Below are 19,350 nucleotides of genomic sequence, written 5' to 3'. Positions count from 1 at the left end.
GCACCGAGAAGACCGTTCAGGTAAGTTCAACGGTCCTTCTCCAATGCACTGCTGCGGAGAGTCCAACATGGGATACACCCAAGCTCAAGATGATAGGGTGGGCAGTGGCCGGACCAGGGGCGTATCTGATTCGCACACCCTCTGTAGCACCCTCCGTCCAAAGGCCGCCTCAGTGGACCCAACGGAATCCAGTTTGTAATGACGAATAAATGTATCTGGATTAGTCCACGTAGCTGCTCTACAAATGTCTTCCAGAGAAAAACAACTCAAGTCCCTACACTACGACTGAGTTTTTAAGACTGAGGTGGTGGGGCACCGGTAGGGTGGAGCTATCTATAATTATTATAATTAACTCAGTCCCTAGCCAATCAGGCTAGAGTATTACCCATGTTGGACTCTCCGCAGCAGTGCATTGGAGAAAGATACAGTAGATAGATAGATAAATAGGTAGGTAGGTAGGTAGGCAGGCAGGCAGGCAGATAGACGAGCAGACAGGCAGGCAGGCAGGCAGACATATACACATATATAAAAACCTTTGGGAGCTGCCCAGAGTTGGTTGAAAGACGGGGGAACCATATAAACGGTTTAAACAAGTAAATACCCATTCTCCGTTTCCTCCGGCTCCATGAATTCCGAATGCACCGTGGAATCGACGGCACTGTCCGTCTCAACTTCGTCGTGCATCTCATGCTGGACCAGCGTGCTGGTGTCCTCATCCGTGAAGGTCTCGCATTCGCTGTAGGTGCTCTCTGAGCCCATATACGCACTGTCGGTCACCTCATTGGCCTGCGGAGGGCAAAAAGAGAAAGAGATCGATGACAAACCTGCACCAAAGGAGAAGAAGACGGGATGACTCTTTTACGTGCATCACATCCCATAGTATAGGTAGTCCTCGACTTATGACTTCAAGTGAGCCCCAAATCTCTGTTGTTAAGTGAGTTCCACTTTTTTTCTTGCCCAGTGGTTAAGTGAATCCAGTTTTCCCACTGGACTTTGCTTCTTACAAGGTCACAAAAGGAGATCACATGACCTCAGGATACTGCAACCATCATAAATTCTACTTACTTTTCCTGCAATGGAAACTGCAGTTTAATGTTTCCAAATGTAAAATAATGCACTTGGGGAAAAGGAATCCTCAATCTGAGTATTGTATCGGCAGTTCTGTGTTAGCAAATACTTCAGAAGAAAAGGATTTAGGGGTAGTGATTTCTGACAGTCTCAAAATGGGTGAACAGTGTGGTCAGGCGGTAGGGAAAGCGAGTAGATGCTTAGCTGCATAGCTAGGGGTATCACAAGCAGGAAGAGGGAGATTATGATCCCGCTATATAGAGTGCTGGTGAGACCACATTTGGAATAATACTGTGTTCAGTTCTGGAGACCTCATCTACAAAAAGATATTGACAAAATTGAACGGGTCCAAAGATGGTCTACAAGAATGGTGGAAGGTCTTAAGCATAAAACGTATCAGGAAAGACCTCATGAACTCAATCTGTATAGTCTGGAGGACAGAAGGAAAAGAGGGGACAGGATCGAAACATTTAAATATGTCAAAGAGTTAAATAAGGTTCAGGAGGGAAGTGTTTTCATAGGAAAGTGAACACAAGATCAAGGGGGATAATCTGAGGTTAGTTGGGGGGGAAATCAGAAGCAACATGAGAAAATATTATTTTACTGAAAGAGTAGTAGATCCTTGGAACAAACATCCAGCAGACCTTGTTGGTAAATCCACAGTAACTGAATTTAAACACTCCTGGGACAAACATATATCCATCCTAAGAGAAAATACAGGAAATAGTATAAGGGCAGACTAGATGGACCATGAGGTCTTTTTTCTGCCGTTAATCTTCTATGTTTCTATAGATGAGAATCACTTGCCAAGAATCTGCATTATGATCACGTGACTATAGGGGACGCAGCAATGTTTATGAGTGTGAAAAGCCGTCATGAGTTTTTCCAGGGCTGCTGTAACTTTAAAGAGTCACTAAATAAACTGTAGTAAATCAAGGCCTTACCTGTAATACTGTAACTGGTTTGTGGTTTAGTGCAATGTATGAACCCAGCATCCCCAGTTTGCTATAGAAAAGGATGGGCAGAGCCAGTGGGCAGAGTCAAGAGAGGAAACAGCCTGGAATCCTTATGTTCCCACAAATTATGTCCAACCCCTCTGGAATTCCATTGATTTTTTTTCCTAATGTCAAATTAGATCTGACCATTAGTTGACCAGATTCCTGTGCAGAGGCAGGAGAAACAAATCATTGTGCCGTGTGGTCCTGACTGCCTGAAATCAGTGCCACGCTTAGCAAAAAAACCCGGGGTGGAGACAGATTCATGGACCAGATTTAGGACTCTGTACTTTTCATGAACTGACCTCTCTGAATAAATATCTTTGAGAAATCCTTCTCAAATTAGTTCAGTCCTGATCTGATGTGTGCCTCAATGCCCTGGCGGATTGCAAAACTTTTAAACATAGAAACATAGAAGTCTGATGGCAAAAAAAGACCTCATGGTCCATCTAGTCTGCCCTTATACTATTTTCTGTATTTTATCTTAGGATGGATCTATGTTTATCCCAGGCATGTTTAAATTCAGTTACTGTGGATTTATCTGCTGGAAGTTTGTTCCAAGAATCTACAACTCTTTCAGTAAAATAATATTTTCTCATGTTGCTTTTGATTTTCCCCCCAACTAACTTCAGATTGTGTCCCCTTGTTCTTGTGTTCACTTTCCTATTAAAAACACTTACCTTATTTAACCTTTTAACATATTTAAATGTTTCGATCCTGTCCCCCCTTTTCCTTCTGTCCTCCAGACTATACAGATTGAGTTCATGAAGTCTTTCCTGATAAGTTTTATGCTTAAGACCTTCCACCATTCTTGTAGCCCGTCTTTGGACCCGTTCAATTTTGTCAATATCTTTTTGTAGGTGAGGTCTCCAGAACTGAACACAGTATTCCAAATGTGGTCTCACCAGCACTCTATATAGCGGGATCACAATCTCCCTCTTCCTGCTTGTTATACCTCTAGCTATGCAGCCAAGCATCCTACTTGCTTTCCCTACCGCCTGACTGCACTGTTCCCCCTTTTTGAGACTGTCAGAAATCAGTACCCCTAAAACTTTTATCACTGCATTGTGGAAATCAATCGTAATATATTTTATAAATATAATTTTATGATTGATAAAATCTTGTGGCTTTTCTTCCAGAGCTGCGAGTCTCCAGGTGCTTTTGAAAAAGTGTTAGAAACAGCAGCATTTTAAAATGACAATTGGTTCTTGTTAAAAAGCAATTTGGAGCTACTCATTCAGAAGACTTGAAAGATTAATATACAATTGAAACCAGAGATTTTTTTTTTCCTTTTAGGATTGATAGACAAACAATTGGGGAAAAAGTCACGGTTTTTTTTTTTTATAGATAGTAACTGCGGTGAGATTATTGTACAAAATGGAAAGATTTGGCATTGTGCACAGAGGGAGGAATGATGGGTGAAAATGATGAAACTTGCCGAGACAGCTTCTGAAATGACTACTTCAGCTTCAACCGCAACAACACAAGAGCACAAACTTGACTGTAAAAAATATGATTTCAACAATCGAGTTATCGAAGCGTGGAACTCATTACCGGACTCAATTGTGTCAACCCCTAACCCCCAACATTTCTCCCTTAGACTCTCCACGATTGACCTCTCCAGGTTCCTAAGAGGCCAGTAAGGGGCGTACATAAGTGCACTGGTGTGCCTTTCGTCCCCTGTCCAATTGTCTTTCCTTTCTCTCACTTATCATATATAATTTCTTTCTTTCATATCTCCTCTCCTCTAAGTTCACTTTACCCTTATATATATTACTACATGTCTATTTTTCTTCCTATGTATTTGTGTATTGGACAAATGACTAAATAAATAAAATTTTAAAAAAACAGTTATATTTGACTTCTTTGATCAGAGAAAAGTCAATTATCAATGTTTATTGGTGACTGGAAACCCTTGTAGACTTTTTACAGAAAACAAAAATGGACTTTTGATTTATGTTGTGATGAATAGAGAAGGCAGATTATAAAAAGAAGACTAAATGCTGTAACCGCAGGGAAATTTATAATTGTATTTTTATTTGCTTTAAAGAAGTTCAAAAACTGCTTCTATATCTTTAATTTCTTTTCTAGTTTTCTTTTATTTTCTCCCCTTTCTTGAACTTTTAACTTTTTCTTCTTTTTCTTTTTTTAGTTTACATTCATTTTGATCTTCTTCTTAAGGACATTTTTAATTGGATGATACAAAAACAAGCCTTTTGGAAGTATTTCTTCCCAATACTATAGAAACAAATCTCGAAAATGACCTTATTGTGCCCGAATAGGAACAAAAATAAAGTCTTGCCAATGACTTTTGAAGTCAGGAGAAAACCAAGCGAAACCAAAGCAAACATCCTTATCAGGTTCAGAGACGGTCTGCTTTAAAAATAAAGCAGAAAAGTCTACTTAAAGGTTAGCAAGACCACTCACTTGGGAGCCAATGTTGACTAATTGGAAGTCACATGTTCAGCGGTCAGTTAGAGGAGGGAGAAAATCCGGCAAGTGAAAGATAACAGCTCAAGGTTTGCATTTTTCATAGGGATTTTCAACGGTTAAGTAAGGACTACCTGTAAGTTGAAAGGGGCCCCCAGCTGGCTTGGTAGCATTCTGCTCCAATAGATTGTGTACACCCATGTTTTGGTGTGACTTCTGTCCTGGATCCTAGCAGATCCATGACTTGTTAAAAAACTGTTTGGGGTTCTGGAGGGAGGGAAGGAGAGAAGGGGGGAAGAAGGGAGGGAGGGAGGGAGGGAGGGAGGGAGGGAGGGAAGGAAGGAAGGAAGGAAGGAAGGAAGGAAGGAAGGAAGGAAGGAAGGAAGGAAGGAAGGAAGGAAGGAAGGAAGGAAGGTGTTGCGGTTAGCTCTGGCCCAGCTCCTGCCCCAAGGAATGTGCAGGTGGATGTGGGGGAGACATCCACATGCCGCAGGCCTGTTTTCCTCCCGAAGGAATCTGCCGACCAAGTCTCCTCTGACCAAGGAAGCGTGAGTGACAGGGAAGAGGGGAGTTTGGCAGACAGCCCAGGAAGAGATCAATCATCTGTATCATCCCTGGATTCTGAACAAGAATTAATGACACATCCACGCATGCGTAGAGTGATGCATAGGAGACAACAACTGAAGGATTATTACAAGAGAAAATGAGGCCACCTGTGGTTGGGTGGGGCTGCTGTAATTAGTTTTACAGATAAAAGTGCAGCCTGGTGTTTTAGCCTCGTGACAGTTTATCTGATTCATTGTTTCATCAAGATCGTGGTTTTTGTGCTGTTCAAGATTGTGTGTGGACTTTAGAATTGGACTCAATTTCCCAGTTATTGGGTGAGCAATTGGATTGCATTTAACCTGTGCCTTGTGTGTACCAGAAAATCCCTTTGACATTTAAAAAGGGAGCTGTTTCTGTTTTTCTGTTTATAAAAACTTTTGGGTTTTCCTTTTATCATGTGGTGTGTGTCTTCCTGGACTAATTACTTTGTAATTACGGGCGGTTGAAACACGAAGGAAGGAAGGAAGGAAGGAAGGAAGGAAGGAAGGAAGGAAGGAAGGAAGGAAGGAAGGAAGGAAGGAAGGAAGGAGTTTCCAAAGCTATGTCGACTCTTGATTGCTAGAATGAATGCTTTTAGGAGTATTTAGCGTGGTGACAAGATCTTGTTTTAGATCCTGGAGATAGCAACATGCCCCACGACTAAGAACTGCTGCCCACTTTGGTTTAGACCCGTATTTTCCAAAGTTGGTCACTCAAAGAAGCGTGGCAGGCCTTCAACTCCCAGAATCAACTTCCAGAATATTACACTGCTAACCAGAGCATACAAAACTTTGCTAGACCAATTCTCGAATACAGCTCATCTGTCTGGAACCCGCACTGCATATCAGACAATAATACAATTGAGAGAGCTGAGAAATATTTCACAAGAAGAGTCCTCCACTCCACTGCCCGCAACAGAATACCTTATTCCACCAGATTTGAAATTCTGGGGGTTAGACAACTTAGAGCAAGGTCTCCTTCGATCTGATCTAAACGTAGTTCATAAAATCATCTACCACAGTTTCCTATCTTTCAATGAATACTCCAGCTTCAACCCCAACAATACACAAGCCCACAGATTCAACCTCGAGGTAAACTGCTCAAAATTCGACTGCAGAAAATACAACTTCAGCAAGAGAGTGATCCATGCCTGGGACACACTACCTGACTCTGTGGTTTCTTAACCAAATCCTCAAAACTTTCACCTTAGATAATAATAATAATAATAATAATAATAATAATAATAATAATTATTATTATTATTATTATTATTATTATTATTTATTAGATTTGTATGCCGCCCCTCTCCAAAGACTCGGGACGGCTCACAACAATGATAAAAACAATATTATAGTGGCACAAATCTAATATTAAAAGAAATAACAAAAACCCTATCATATTAAAACCAAACAACACATACATACCAAACATAAATTATAAGGAGCCTGGGGAAAAGATGTCTCAAATTCCCCATGCCTAGCAGTATAGGTGGGTCTTGAGTAGTTTGTGAAAGACAAGGAGGGTGGGAACAGTTCTAATCTCCGGGGGGAGTTGATTCCAGAGGGCCAGGGCCGCCACAGAGAAGGCTCTTCCCCTGGGGCCCGCCAGACGACATTGTTTAGTCAATGGGACCTGGAGAAGGCCAACTCTGTGAGACCTTATCAGTCGCTGGGATTCATACGGTAGCAGCGGTTCCGGAGGTACTCTGGTCCAATGCCATGTAGGGCTTTAAAGGTCATAACCAACACTTTGAATTGTGACCGAAAATTGATCAGCAGCCAATGCAGGCCACGGAGTGTTGTAGACACGTGGGCAGATCTGGGAAGCCCCACAATGGCTCTCGCGGCCGTGTTCTGCACGATCTGAAGTTTCCGAACACTTTTCAAAGGTAGCCCCATGTAGAGAGCGTTGCAGTAATCGAACCTCGAGGTGATGAGGGCATGAGTGACTGTGAGCAATGACTCCCTGTCCAAATAGTCCACAATCGACCTCACTCCATTCTTAAGAGGTCTGTAAGGGGCGTGCATAAGCGCACCATTGTGCCTACCATCCCTGTCCTACTGTCCTATTGTCCTAATTTTCCTGACTCTGCTTTTGTTTATGTTTATACCAATACCTGCCATCTTGTACATGTTTTGACAAATAAATAAATAAGATAAAACAGAATCCTAGGAGACTGGAGAGAAGTTAGACTGTCACCTATTTAGCTAACATACCTTTGTCCCCAACCTCCTCCATTTACAACTCCAGGAAGGGTCAGCCGTTTTCCTGGGCAGCTTTTTCGTGCCCTCTGGACAGGAAGTTTTCGCATTATCAAACACTCCTGCTGACTGGACACATTTCGGCTCCTGTGAGAAATCTTTCCTTGCTGGATTGTTAAACAAATCCCCGGTTTTAAAATGAGAAGAGAAGTAGGATATGGAGATATGGACGTCTCGCTTCTCAGAAGTCGAGAGCTATAAAAAGGAATAAACCCGAACAATGAAAAGGAAGTTGGTTCCAATGAGAGATATGCCACTTACTCTACTGTACCCCAGAAGTTCTCAAGAAGAAAGAAAGAATGCCCCAAAGACAACAAGCTATGCAGAAACTCCAGCATGATCATTTATGGTATTCCAACGACCAATGGCTCTGTGCAAGACATGCATCAGAGCAGAACCAGCACAAACCCGTCGACTAAGCAATGTCGTTTGGCGGCACCCAGGAGAAGAGCCTTCTCTGTGGCGGCCCCAACCCTCTGGAACCAGCTCCCCCCAGATATCAGAGTTGCCCCCACCCTCCTTGCCTTTCGCAAGCTCCTTAAAACCCACCTCTGTCGTCAGGCATGGGGGAATTGAGACTTTCCCTTCCCCCTAGGCTTATAGATTTTATACATGGTATGCTTGTATGTATGAGCGGTTCTTTAAATTGGGGGTTTTTAGATTGTTTTTAATATTAGATTTGTTTACATTGTCTTTTTATGTTGTTGTTAGCCGCCCCGAGTCTTCGGAGAGGGGCGGCATACAAATCTAATAAATAAATAAATAAATAAAATCTGCCCGGTTTGGTCTAGTGCAGTGGTTCTCAACCTTTCTAATGCTGCGACCCCTTAATATAGTTTCTCATGTTGTGGTGACCCCCAACCATAAGTCTAGCGCCAATTCTCCCAACAGAGCTTTAAGATGATTGGCAGGAAGGTCAGAAGGACACCCCCCACTGTAAACGCCTGATTGGTCAGATTGTAAAAATACGTTCCCAGGCGCCAGAATAGAAACTTTAGTTCCAAACACCATGGGAAATTTGTCTTTTCCCAGGGTCTTAAGTGACCCCTATGAAATGGTCTTTTGACCCTCAAAGGGGTCCTGACCCCCAGATTGAGAACCACTGGTGTAGTGGTTAAGGTACCAGTCTAGAAGCCAAAAGATGTGAGTTCTAGTCCCACCTTAGCCTTGAAAGCCAGGGGGCAGACTTTGGCCAATCACCAAGAGATGGTGAGTTCTAGTCCCACCTTAGTCCTGAAAGCTACCAGCTGGGTGATTTGGGGCCAGTCCCTCTCTCGCTCAGCCCAACCCACCTCACAGCATTATTGTTGTGAGGAAAAGAGAAGGAAATTTTGCTACCTTGAAGAGGAGGAAGGTTTGCCACCTTGAGGAAGTTTTAAAAATAATAAAGGCGAGATACAATTAAGTGAAATAATACTATAAAACATCAACGCCTGTCTATTCGGGGTCATTGGAAAGGACTTGATAGGTAGATCAAAAAATATACAATCTGAACATCTGGTTGTCCATGCTGCAAACTAATTATTATTGTTGTTGTTGGTATTGTTGTTGGTATTGTTGTTGTTGTTGTTGTTGTTATTATTATTATTATTATTATTATTATAACAATAATAAAATAATGGCATTTTCTAATGATCTAATGGGTCCAAAGACGGGCTACAAGAATGGTGGAAGGTCTTAAGCATAAAACGTATCAGGAAAGACTTAATGAACTCAATCTGTATCGTCTGGAGGACAGAAGGAAAAGGGGGGACATGATCAAAACATTTAAATATGTTAAAGGGTTAAATAAGGTCCAAGAGGGAAGTGTTTTTAAAAGGAAAGTGAACACAAGAACAAGGGGACACAATTTGAAGTTAGTTGGGGGAAAGATCAAAAGCAACATGAGAAAATATTATTTTACTGAAAGAGTAGTAGATCCTTGGAACAAACTTCCAGCAGACGAGGTGGATAAATCCACAGTAACTGAATTTAAACATGCCTGGGATAAACATATATCCATCCTAAGATAGAATACAGAAAATAGTATAAGGGCAGACTAGATGGACCATGAGGTCTTTTTCTGCCGTCAGACTTCTATGTTTCTATGTTTCTAAATTCTACAAGACGATGACTCTATATTGCCAAATCCAAGACTGTATTTCAGGAAAGAATTACAATCTTGCAGGTTAACCTGTCGAAAACCACCGTGGGTTATGAGAACGCCCACGGTGGTCTTCAATGGGTTAACCTGCAAGATATTGAGAAGGGGGGAGGGTGTTTTCATGATATCTTCAGCCGCCACCCTAACCGAACAAACGTCCCACTCACCAAGCTTAGGACATGAGACACCGACATTCCCGGAGTCCTTTCACTAACCTGGTTCAGCAACTCGCGTAAACTCGGGTCGAAAGTGCTGTTTTGCAAGCCCTTGTCCGACGCTACATATTTTGCTCACATTATTATTCCTTCGGCGGAGCACAGCCCTCTTCCTGACCTCAACAGGATCCACGGTGCGTTAATTCTCCCAGCTCTTTCGAACCAATGATTTACCTGGACTGTGCTCCTGTGTCCAACCTGCCTTTCCCACCCAACCTGTTTTCTCCGCTGAATGGAGAATCACTCTCCTCTTCTCCCCCACCCTTCCCCACCTCTGGGACAAGGAAATCCATTTTAAAGTTACAACTCCCTGCCCTAAGCAGAGTCAAGGAAACAGCCCGTCTAGCTGATTTCCTACCTTTTCCCAAGCAGGATGGGCAGCCCGACAGGCCAGTAGCCAGCTCAGATTAAGCGACTTCAAAGGGTTCCTTTTTTCACGGGGCGTCCCACAGAGGAACTGCCACCTAGGCTGGACTAAGAACCGCACAGCCCATCCTGGATTTTAAGTTAGGAAGGGATTGGCCATGACCTGGAAGAGTCAGTTTTTGCTGCAAGTGAATGTCTGTTGAATGAATGTGATATTGGGGGGAGGGAGGCGTTAAATTGATTGTTTTTATCATTGTTGTTTATACTGCCATTGTTTTTATTCTGCACTTATTATTTTATTATGATTGTACACTGCCCAGGGTCCGCAAGGAGTTGGGTGGCTTAAAAGTTCAAAAAATTAAAATTAAAATTAAAATTAAAATTAAAATTAAAATTAAAATTAAAATTAAAATTAAAATTAAAATTAAAATTAAAATTAAAATTAAAATTAAAATTAAAATTAAAATTAAAATTAAAATTAAAATTAAAATTAAAATTAAAATTAAAATTAAAATTAAAATTAAAATTAAAATTAAAATTAAAATTAAAATTAAAATTAAAATTAAAATTAAAATTAAAATTAAAATTAAAATTAATGATTAAAATTAAAATTAAAATTAAAATTAAAATGATTAAAATTAAAATTAAAATGATTAAAATTAAAATTAAAATGATTAAAATTAACATGATTAAAATTAAAATGATTAAAATTAAAATGATTAAAATTAAAATGATTAAAATTAAAATTAAAATTAAGTTTGCGCCATCTAGCTTTCTGCTGAATGGAATTAGGAGGAGGAGGAGGGATAATAATAATAATAATAATAATAATAATAATAATAATAATAATAACAACAACAACTACAACAACAATAACAAAAACAGTCAAATTGATGAAAAACAACAAGAAAAACCTAGCTGATATGGGGATCTTAAAATCGAAGGACTCTGGCATAAACCAGAACAGGTGGTCCCAGTGGTAATCGGCACAATGGGTGCTGTGCCAAAAGACCTCAGTCGGCATTGGAAAACAATAAACATTGACACAAATCACGATCTGTCAGTTGCAAAAGGCCACCGTACTTGGATCAGTGAGTATCATATGAAAATACATCATACAGTCCTAGATGCTTGGGAAGTGTTTGACTTGTGATATTGTGATACGAAATCCAGCATATCAACCTCGTTTGCTGTGTGTTACTGTTTGTTGTAAATAACATAATAATAATAATAATAATAATAATAATAATAATAATAATAATAATGAGGAGGAGGAGTCAAGAAATCTGAAAATGGGCAGAACCCAAACAAATGTACAGTAGTACCCCTAGATACGAGCATAATTTGTTCCAGAAGGGAGCTTGTATGTCGAGACAACTTGTATCTGGAACAAATCGCTTTAGACGTTATTTTTCCCTTCCGAGATAACCAAAAGTAAGGATTCTTGCGCCACCTAGTGGACACTCGGCTCGTATCCCGAATTTGAGCTCGGGACTGGAACAGAAATGTCTCTCCCCTCGTGGCTCGTATCTTGAAATACTCGCATGTAGAGCAGCTCGTATCTAGAGGTACTACTGTATTAGGTTAGATTAGGGACATGGAATCTAAAATTTAGGAAGGAACTGTGTATGTCTAGTTTGATGAAAAGAAGGACCAGGGGAGACCTGATAGCAGTGTTCCAATATCTCAGGGTTTGCCACAAAGAAGAGGGAGTCAACCTATTCTCCAAAGCACCTGAAGGCAGGACAAGAAGCAATGGGTGTAAACTAATCCAAGAGAGAAGCAACTTAGAACTAAGAGAAATTTCCTGACTGTGAATGTTTATGGAGATTTTCAGTCCTCCAGGTCATGGTTGTCCCAAAGGTGCTTTTTCCCCCCAGGAGGCAAGTGGAGTTTGTAGTTTTGCTTTGAAGACATTTTGCTTCTCATCCAAGCAGCTTCTTCAGCTCTGACTGTGGGGCAGAGAATGGCGGTATGGTGGGGAATGGAAAGACCCCCACCATCCAGTCAGAGCTGAAGGACCTTCTGGGATGAGAAGCGAAACGTCTTCAAAGAAAAACCGGAAAGCTCAGTTGCCTCTTGAAGAAAAAAACCAACAACTTTGGGTTCCCAACTGTGAGAACAACCAGTGGGAGAGTTTGTCTTCAGAAGCTGCAGGGGCTGCAACCGTAGAGGCTTTTAAGAAGAGACCGGACAGCCATTTGCGTGGGATGGTTTAGGGCAGTGAGGGTGAACCTTTTTTTTGCTCAGATGCCAAAAGAGTGCATGCCAAACACCCATAATGCAATGGCCTCCCCCCGTGCATTACGCACAGCCCCCTACACCGCCCCAACCCCTCCCACGCATGCGCGCAGACCTCACTGAACTCTCCGGACTTCCGGTAGGCGCACTGGGCTGTTTTTCACCTTCCTTGGCCTTCAAGAAAGCCTCCAGAGGAGCCTGTGGATGGTGAAAAACGGACCCAACAGCCCAACAGGAAGTTTGGAAATGAGGCTTTCCTGAAGCTTTCCTTCAAGAGGGCAAAAAACCGGCCCAAATGGAAATTCTGATAGACCCACTGGGTCCGTTTTGTGCCATCTGCAGTCTCCGGAGGCTTTCTTGAAGCCTGGGGAGGTTGAAAAAGGCCTCCTCTGCCCTCCAGAATGCCAAAAATCAGCTGACATAGGGCAACGCCTCGCATGCCCTTAGCTATGGTTCCGGATGCCACCTGTGGCACGCATACTATAGGTTTGCCATCATGGGTGTAGGTCTCCTGCTCAAGCAGAGGGTTGGACTAGAGCAGTGGTAGGCAAAGTTGGCTCTTCTATAACTTGTGGACTTCAACTCCCAGAATTCCTGAGCCAATCATGCTAGCACAGGAATTCTGGGAATTGAAGTCCACATGTCATAGAAGAGCCAACTTTGCCTACCCCTGGACTAGGGGACCTCCCAAGGTCGTTTTCCAACTCTGTTAATTCTACGTTCTAAGTTCCAGCCTCTCAAAAAGAACTGTTTTTGTTCTTGAGTAGCTATGCCGTAGCTGTTCCCTTCTTCCACTTCTCCCTTTCTTTGCCATTTGATCGGAACAATTCGGTCCTTGAAATTAAAGGGAGTTTTTGTTTGGGAGAGAAAAAGAGAAAAGGGAGAGTGTAGGCATTGTTCGTGAAACTTCTCATTTCTACGCATCCAGTGAGGGGCAACGTTTGGGAGAAGAGAGAAGTGAAAAAGCGATGGGCCAACCTATCTGGTGATGGGAAGTCTTCTTAATATCGCTTAATATAACTTAATATCGTTTCTATTTTAATTGTAAGCTGTTCAGAGTCACTGATGGAGGTGGGTGGTAGGTAGGCAGGTGAAAAAGGGAGGAAGGAAGGAAGGAAGGAAGGAAGGAAGGAAGGAAGGAAGGAAAGAAGGAAAGAGATGGAAATGAGGGAAGGAAGGAAGGAAGGAAGGTGAGGAAAGAAGGAGAGGAAAGAAGGAAAGAGATGGGAATGAGGGAAGGAAGGAAGGAGAGGAAAGAAGGAGAGGAAAGAAGGAAAGAGATGGGAATGAGGGAAGGAAGGAAGGAAGGAGAGGAAAGAAGGAGAGGAAAGAAGGAGAGGAAAGAAGGAAAGAGATGGGAATGAGGGAAGGAAGGAAGGAGAGGAAAGGAGAGGAAAGAAGGAAAGAGATGGGAATGAGGGAAGGAAGGAAGGAGAGGAAAGAAGGAGAGGAAAGAAGGAAAGAGATGGGAATGAGGGAAGGAAGGAGAGGAAAGAAGGAAAGAGATGGGAATGAGGGAAGGAAGGAAGGAGAGGAAAGAAGGAGAGGAAAGAATGAAAGAGATGGGAATGAGGGAAGGAAGGAAGGAAGGAGAGGAAAGAAGGAGAGGAAAGAAGGAAAGAGATGGGAATGAGGGAGGGAAGGAAGGAAGGAGATAGGAATGAGAGATGAGCTGCTTCAGTGCAAGGCTGATCAAGTTGCAAGCCCTTCTGAGTTTCACACACATTTCCCTTTGGATAAGCTGTATCTAAAGCAATGGACTTTGCATACTCTTGAGAACTTTCATCCTTGTGAGCTGTTCCAAAGTCCTGAAACGTCTTTGAAGAAAATCGAGTAAATATTAACATGCCTGGTCAGTTAATCCCAAACCTCCCTACATCTTGCTGCCTTCATCCAGACCCATTCTGACCACCTGGCAGCAGGAACTAGCCTAAGAGCTTATGACTTAGGCCTGTTGACAGCACCCGCCACTCACAGGCAGACTGCTCTTATAAATGGAGGCTCTCATTTAGCTGCCATAACTCACATTTATTACTAGTAATATGAATGGATTAAATATTAATTACAATGCAGGAGGGACCTCTCGCTAATTATGACCAACCTTTCTGCACCTTTCTCGACAACCCAATATATCTAGTGAAGAGCTGATGGACAACTTAAAGATTAATACATTTCTTTATCTCCTAAAAAGTTTTGAGTCACACAATCCACAGATTATGGACTCTGTCTCCCCAATTAAATCTTTTGCATCTGACCACGTGCAATCCATAAACGTTTCTATGATTCATAAATTAGCAGGAGTCTTTGTTAGCAATAGCACTTAGATCTATATGCTGCTTCACAGTGATCAAACAGCTGGGAGTTGGCATAGTTAGCCTGCAATATTGTATTCTAACCACTGAGTACCCAGGGAGGGAGGGAGGGAGGGAGGAAGGATGGAAGGAAAAATGGAAGGAAGGAAGGAAGGAAGGAAGGATGGAAGGAAGGAAGGAAGGATGGAAGGAAGGAAGGAAGGAAGGAAAGAAGGAAGGATGGAAGGAAGGAAGGAAGGAAGGATGGAAGGAAGGATGGATGGAAGGAAAAATGGAAGGAAGGAAGGAAGGATGGAAGGAAGGAAGGAAGGATGGAAGGAAGGAAGGAAGGAAGGAAGGAGGGAAGGAAGGAAGGATGGAAGGAAGGAAGGATGGAAGGATGGATGGAAGGATGGAAGGAAGGAAGGAAAGAAGGAAGGAAGGAAGGAAAGGAGGAAAGAATGAAAGAGATGGGAATGAGGGAAGGAAGGAGGGAAGGAAGGAGGGAGGGAGGGAGGGAAGGAAGGAAGGAAGGAAGGAAGGAAGGAAAGAAGGGCAATAGCCCTCTCTAAGTACTTTACAGAGTCAGCCTATTGCCCTAAGCAAGCTAAGTCCTCATTTTAGCCATGTCGGAAGGATGGAAGGCTGAGTCAACCTTGAGCCTGGTGAGATTCAAATTGCCAAATTGCAGGCAACCACGGCTCTGTCTTGTTCCTGTTCAAAAGAATATCATTTCCCGCCAATGGTTATAAATAAATCCAACCTTCCCTAAACAACTTCCATCCACTCAACTCCGATATTTCCTCCATTGTTTGTTTTGTTTTTCAGCTCTTGGTTCAGGCATTTTCAGATATTAAGACCATCATACGGTTCTATTTGACACATTGGTGTTTGGATTGTTGCTGAATTTATTCCCATTTTCGGTCCTTGCCTGGTTTCTGGATGATAACTGAGATCAGATACTTTGGACAGCCACAAGAGGGCAGCATTGCCAATTTAGACAATTTAGATATTTTTTTAACTCTTCAAAAACAATTTCTTTTCCCCTAGTTGCTACCTATTAGATTGTATTAGGTTTATATATTTCCCCACCAGGGAACCTTGCTTCCAACCTTGCTTCCTAAAAATGTCAGGTTTTTTTAATCCTTACTAATGCTTTGCTTTCTTCAGAGTCTCAATTCTCAAAGAACTTGTTTCAGTGGTCATAATTAAAGTAGCCAAGGAGGAAAAAATTAAACAGAGCAGGATCTAAGCCATCTTCTTTACTGAACTCCAGCCATGAGTAACTCAAAGAACTTTTAAAAGACCCTCTTCCTAAAACACTAAACCAAAATGATCCCAGCCGAAAACTACATTTGATGGACCTACAAGCTATGTAAGTCTGCGGAAACACCAGCAAGATAGAAAAATCTATCATGGAATCTTATTGTACAGATTAACAGAGTTGGAAGGGACCTGGTAGGTCATCCAGTCTGTTCTGTCGGGCTCTCTGGTAGACTCCTCCCACAAATTCACAGGTACAAATTTCAGACACACACACGTTTGAAAATTCAAAACAAGGTTCTTTATAATGAAAATTCACTTAAACTAAGCCCTCTTTTGGTACAGCAAAGAGCACTCGTCTCCAAACAAACTGGTAATTTGTACAAGTCCCTTATCAGTTCTGAGATACTTAGCTTGCAGCTGTGAGGCAATTCACAGTCCTTCTTCTTTCACAGAGTGAAACACACTTTGCTCTGGTTTAGTTTCAAAGCGGGGAAAAATCAGCACACAAAAGGTCAAAGTCAGTAAAGCAGTCACGAAATACAACGATCAGATAATCCTCCACAATGGCCAAACCCACAGGCTGCTATTTATAGCAGCCTCACTAATTACTACAGCCCCACCCAACCACAGGTGGCCTCATTTTCTTTGATAATAATCTCTCAGTTGTTGTTGCCTATGCATCGCTCTCCGCATGCGTGGCTGTATCATTAACTCTTGTTCTGAATCCAAGGAGGAGCGAGATAATTGGTCTCCTTCTGAGCTGTCTGCCATACTCTCCTCCTCCCTGTCACTCATGTCTTCTTGGTCAGAGGAGCCTTCATCAGCAGATTCCACCGGGGGGGCAAAACAGGACTGCAGCATGTGGATGTCTCCCCCACATCCACAGTCCTTGGGGCAGGAGCTGGGCCAGAGCTAACCACAACACAGTCCAACCCCACCCCACCCCTGTCCTAGCAGGAGACCCTGCACCATCTCTAACGAATGGCAATCCAATCTTTTCTTACATGATGAAAGCTCCCATTATGAAGCTCCCAAAGTTTCCGAATCTTCTCCAAACACACAAGAGAAGGCCCAAGACTTTCTTAGAAACATAGAAACATAGAAGTCTGATGGCAGAAAAAGACCTCATGGTCCATCTAGTCTGCCCTTATACTATTTTCTGTATTTTATCTTAGGATGGATATAGGTTTATCCCAGGCATGTTTAAATTCAGTTACTGTGGATTTATCTACCACGTCTGCTGGAAGTTTGTTCCAAGGATCTACTACTCTTTCAGTAAAAAACTCTTTCTTCACCCGTAGTAGCCCACGCGCTAAGCCAGACACAGTGCTGGCTCATTACAAAGAATGTAAGTATTTCATTATGTTTGATTAAGGTTTTAATGAGACCGAAGAGGAGGCCTTCTGCTTTATCAGAAGGTTTTATCGCACAGCGCCTAGAGTCTGTGAAATCGATGCTACACAATGCTATTTAAAAAGCATAAATAATCTGCTTTGTTTCCAGTCTGCCCATATGTGGAGTCCTCGATTTACGACAACAATTGGGCAAGAATTTCTGATGATTTAGGGGAAGAGGGTGGAAGAACCTGGAGGTGGAGATAAAAGAGGGATCAGCCTAGAATCCCTACGAAACCACAAGCAAGCTAAATCCAACCCACTCCTTTGAATTCCACTGTCTCTTACCTGGCTTCTAATAGGTGCTAACCTAAGTTGAGAAGATTTCTGTGCACAAGCTGTTTAGTAATAAATCAATAGATTAAATTAGATTAGATTAGATTACAAGAACAGTTTTTTCCCGAATACCATCACTCTACTAAACAAATAATTCCCTCAACACTGTCAGACTTTCTACTAAATCTGCACTTCTATTCTACTAGTTTTTCTCATCATTCCTATCACCCATTTCCTCCCATGTTGACTGTATGACTGTAACTTGTTGCTTATATCCTAAGATTTTTATTAATATTGCTTGTTCATTGCTTATTGACCCCTATGACAATCATTAAGTGTCGTACCACATGATTCTTGACAAATGTATATTTTATTTTATGTACGCTGAGAGCATATGCACCAAGACAAATTCCTTGTGTGTCCAATCACACTTGGCCAATAAAATTCTATTCTATTCTATTCTATTCTATTAGATTAGATTGGATTGGATTATAATTCTTTATTGGCCAAATGTGCTTGGACACACAAGGAATTTGTCTTTGGTGCGTATTTATTTGGACCTTTCACGCCTAACAGTTGGTTAAGTGAACCACTAGGACTTTACAATCATTTTTGCCACAACTTGATTCCCAATAGATCAATCAATAAAAGGGAAACATCTCGTTCTTTCTCAGCAGAGCACAAAGGAACCATGAATGCATGTCAAAATGATGAGGGGGAAAAAAAACAGACTTCCCTTTACAGCTAATTCTTTCTGCAGACAGGTACACATTTAATTTATCATTCCACCCCTTTCTATTTTTGCAAGCCAGCTTCCTTCCAAGTCCGTTCATCAGCCCACATACTGCCTTCCAGGAAGTTATTCCAGTTCTGCCCATGCACGGCACATCGGGGAGACACATATAATGTTCGGATTGTTGCTTGGCCTCCAGGGTTAAAAGGCAGGTCAAAAGGTTATTTTATGTTGTTTGGTTTGAGCTCCGAGCTTTCCTCCATTGGAGAAGACTTTTTATTGTGCTTGTGTGGGGGAGTATTTTATGGTCATTCGCACAAACTTTTCGCTCTGCATGTCCATGTTATAAAAGCCAGAGGCTACAGAATGGAAGAGGGGGTTTTCTTTGGAGGGGGGGGGATAGTCCTCAATTTACGACTTGTAACTCAGCGACCATTCAAATTATGTCTTTGCATTATTTAATAATAATGATAATAATAATAATAATAATAATAATAATAATTATTATTATTATTATTATTATTATTATTATTATTATTATTATTATTATGTCAGTATAACACAGCAAATGAGATCACTATGCTGGATTTCGTATTTCATCACCAGTCGGGCGCTTCCCAAGCACCTAGGACTGATTGATGTAGCGGCAAATTATGTTTGCCGATCCCAGTAAAGCGGCCTTTTGCAATTGACAGATGGAGATTTTGTCAATTCCGATGGTTTTCAAATGTCCGCTGAGATCCTTTGGTACTGCGCCCAGCGTGCCAAGGACCACTGGGACCACTTTCACTGGCTTATGCCAGAGTCGTTGCAGCTCGATTTTTAGATCTTCGTAGTTCACTAATTTCTTATTCTTATTCTTATTCTTATTCTTATTCTTATTCTTATTCTTATTCTTATTCTTATTCTTATTCTTATTCTTATTCTTATTCTTATTCGTATTATTATTATTATTATTATTATTATTATTATTATTATTTTATTAATTGGATTCATATACCGCCCCTCTCTGAGGACTCGGGGCGGCTTACAACATGTAAAAGACAATAAAAACCATCTGAAATCCAATTTAAGTTAAAAACTAAC

At 41.6% G+C, this 19,350-nt stretch overlaps 1 protein-coding gene across 2 annotated transcripts in view; it reads right to left on the bottom strand.

Annotated features, from left to right (window-relative positions):
* Positions 1 to 19,350, bottom strand: part of RAB11FIP3 (RAB11 family interacting protein 3) — a 110,701-nt gene that overhangs the window by 47,176 nt on the left and 44,175 nt on the right. For both annotated transcript variants that reach the window (XM_070761013.1, XM_070761014.1), the window contains exon 4: positions 602 to 786. In XM_070761013.1, the coding sequence (XP_070617114.1) occupies positions 602 to 786 (185 nt within the window). The remainder of the gene's footprint in view (positions 1 to 601; positions 787 to 19,350) is intronic.

This window comes from Erythrolamprus reginae, chromosome 9, assembly GCF_031021105.1.
Source record: "Erythrolamprus reginae isolate rEryReg1 chromosome 9, rEryReg1.hap1, whole genome shotgun sequence".
Lineage (NCBI taxonomy): Eukaryota > Metazoa > Chordata > Lepidosauria > Squamata > Dipsadidae > Erythrolamprus > Erythrolamprus reginae.
This window is presented reverse-complemented; position numbering and strand designations above follow the sequence as displayed.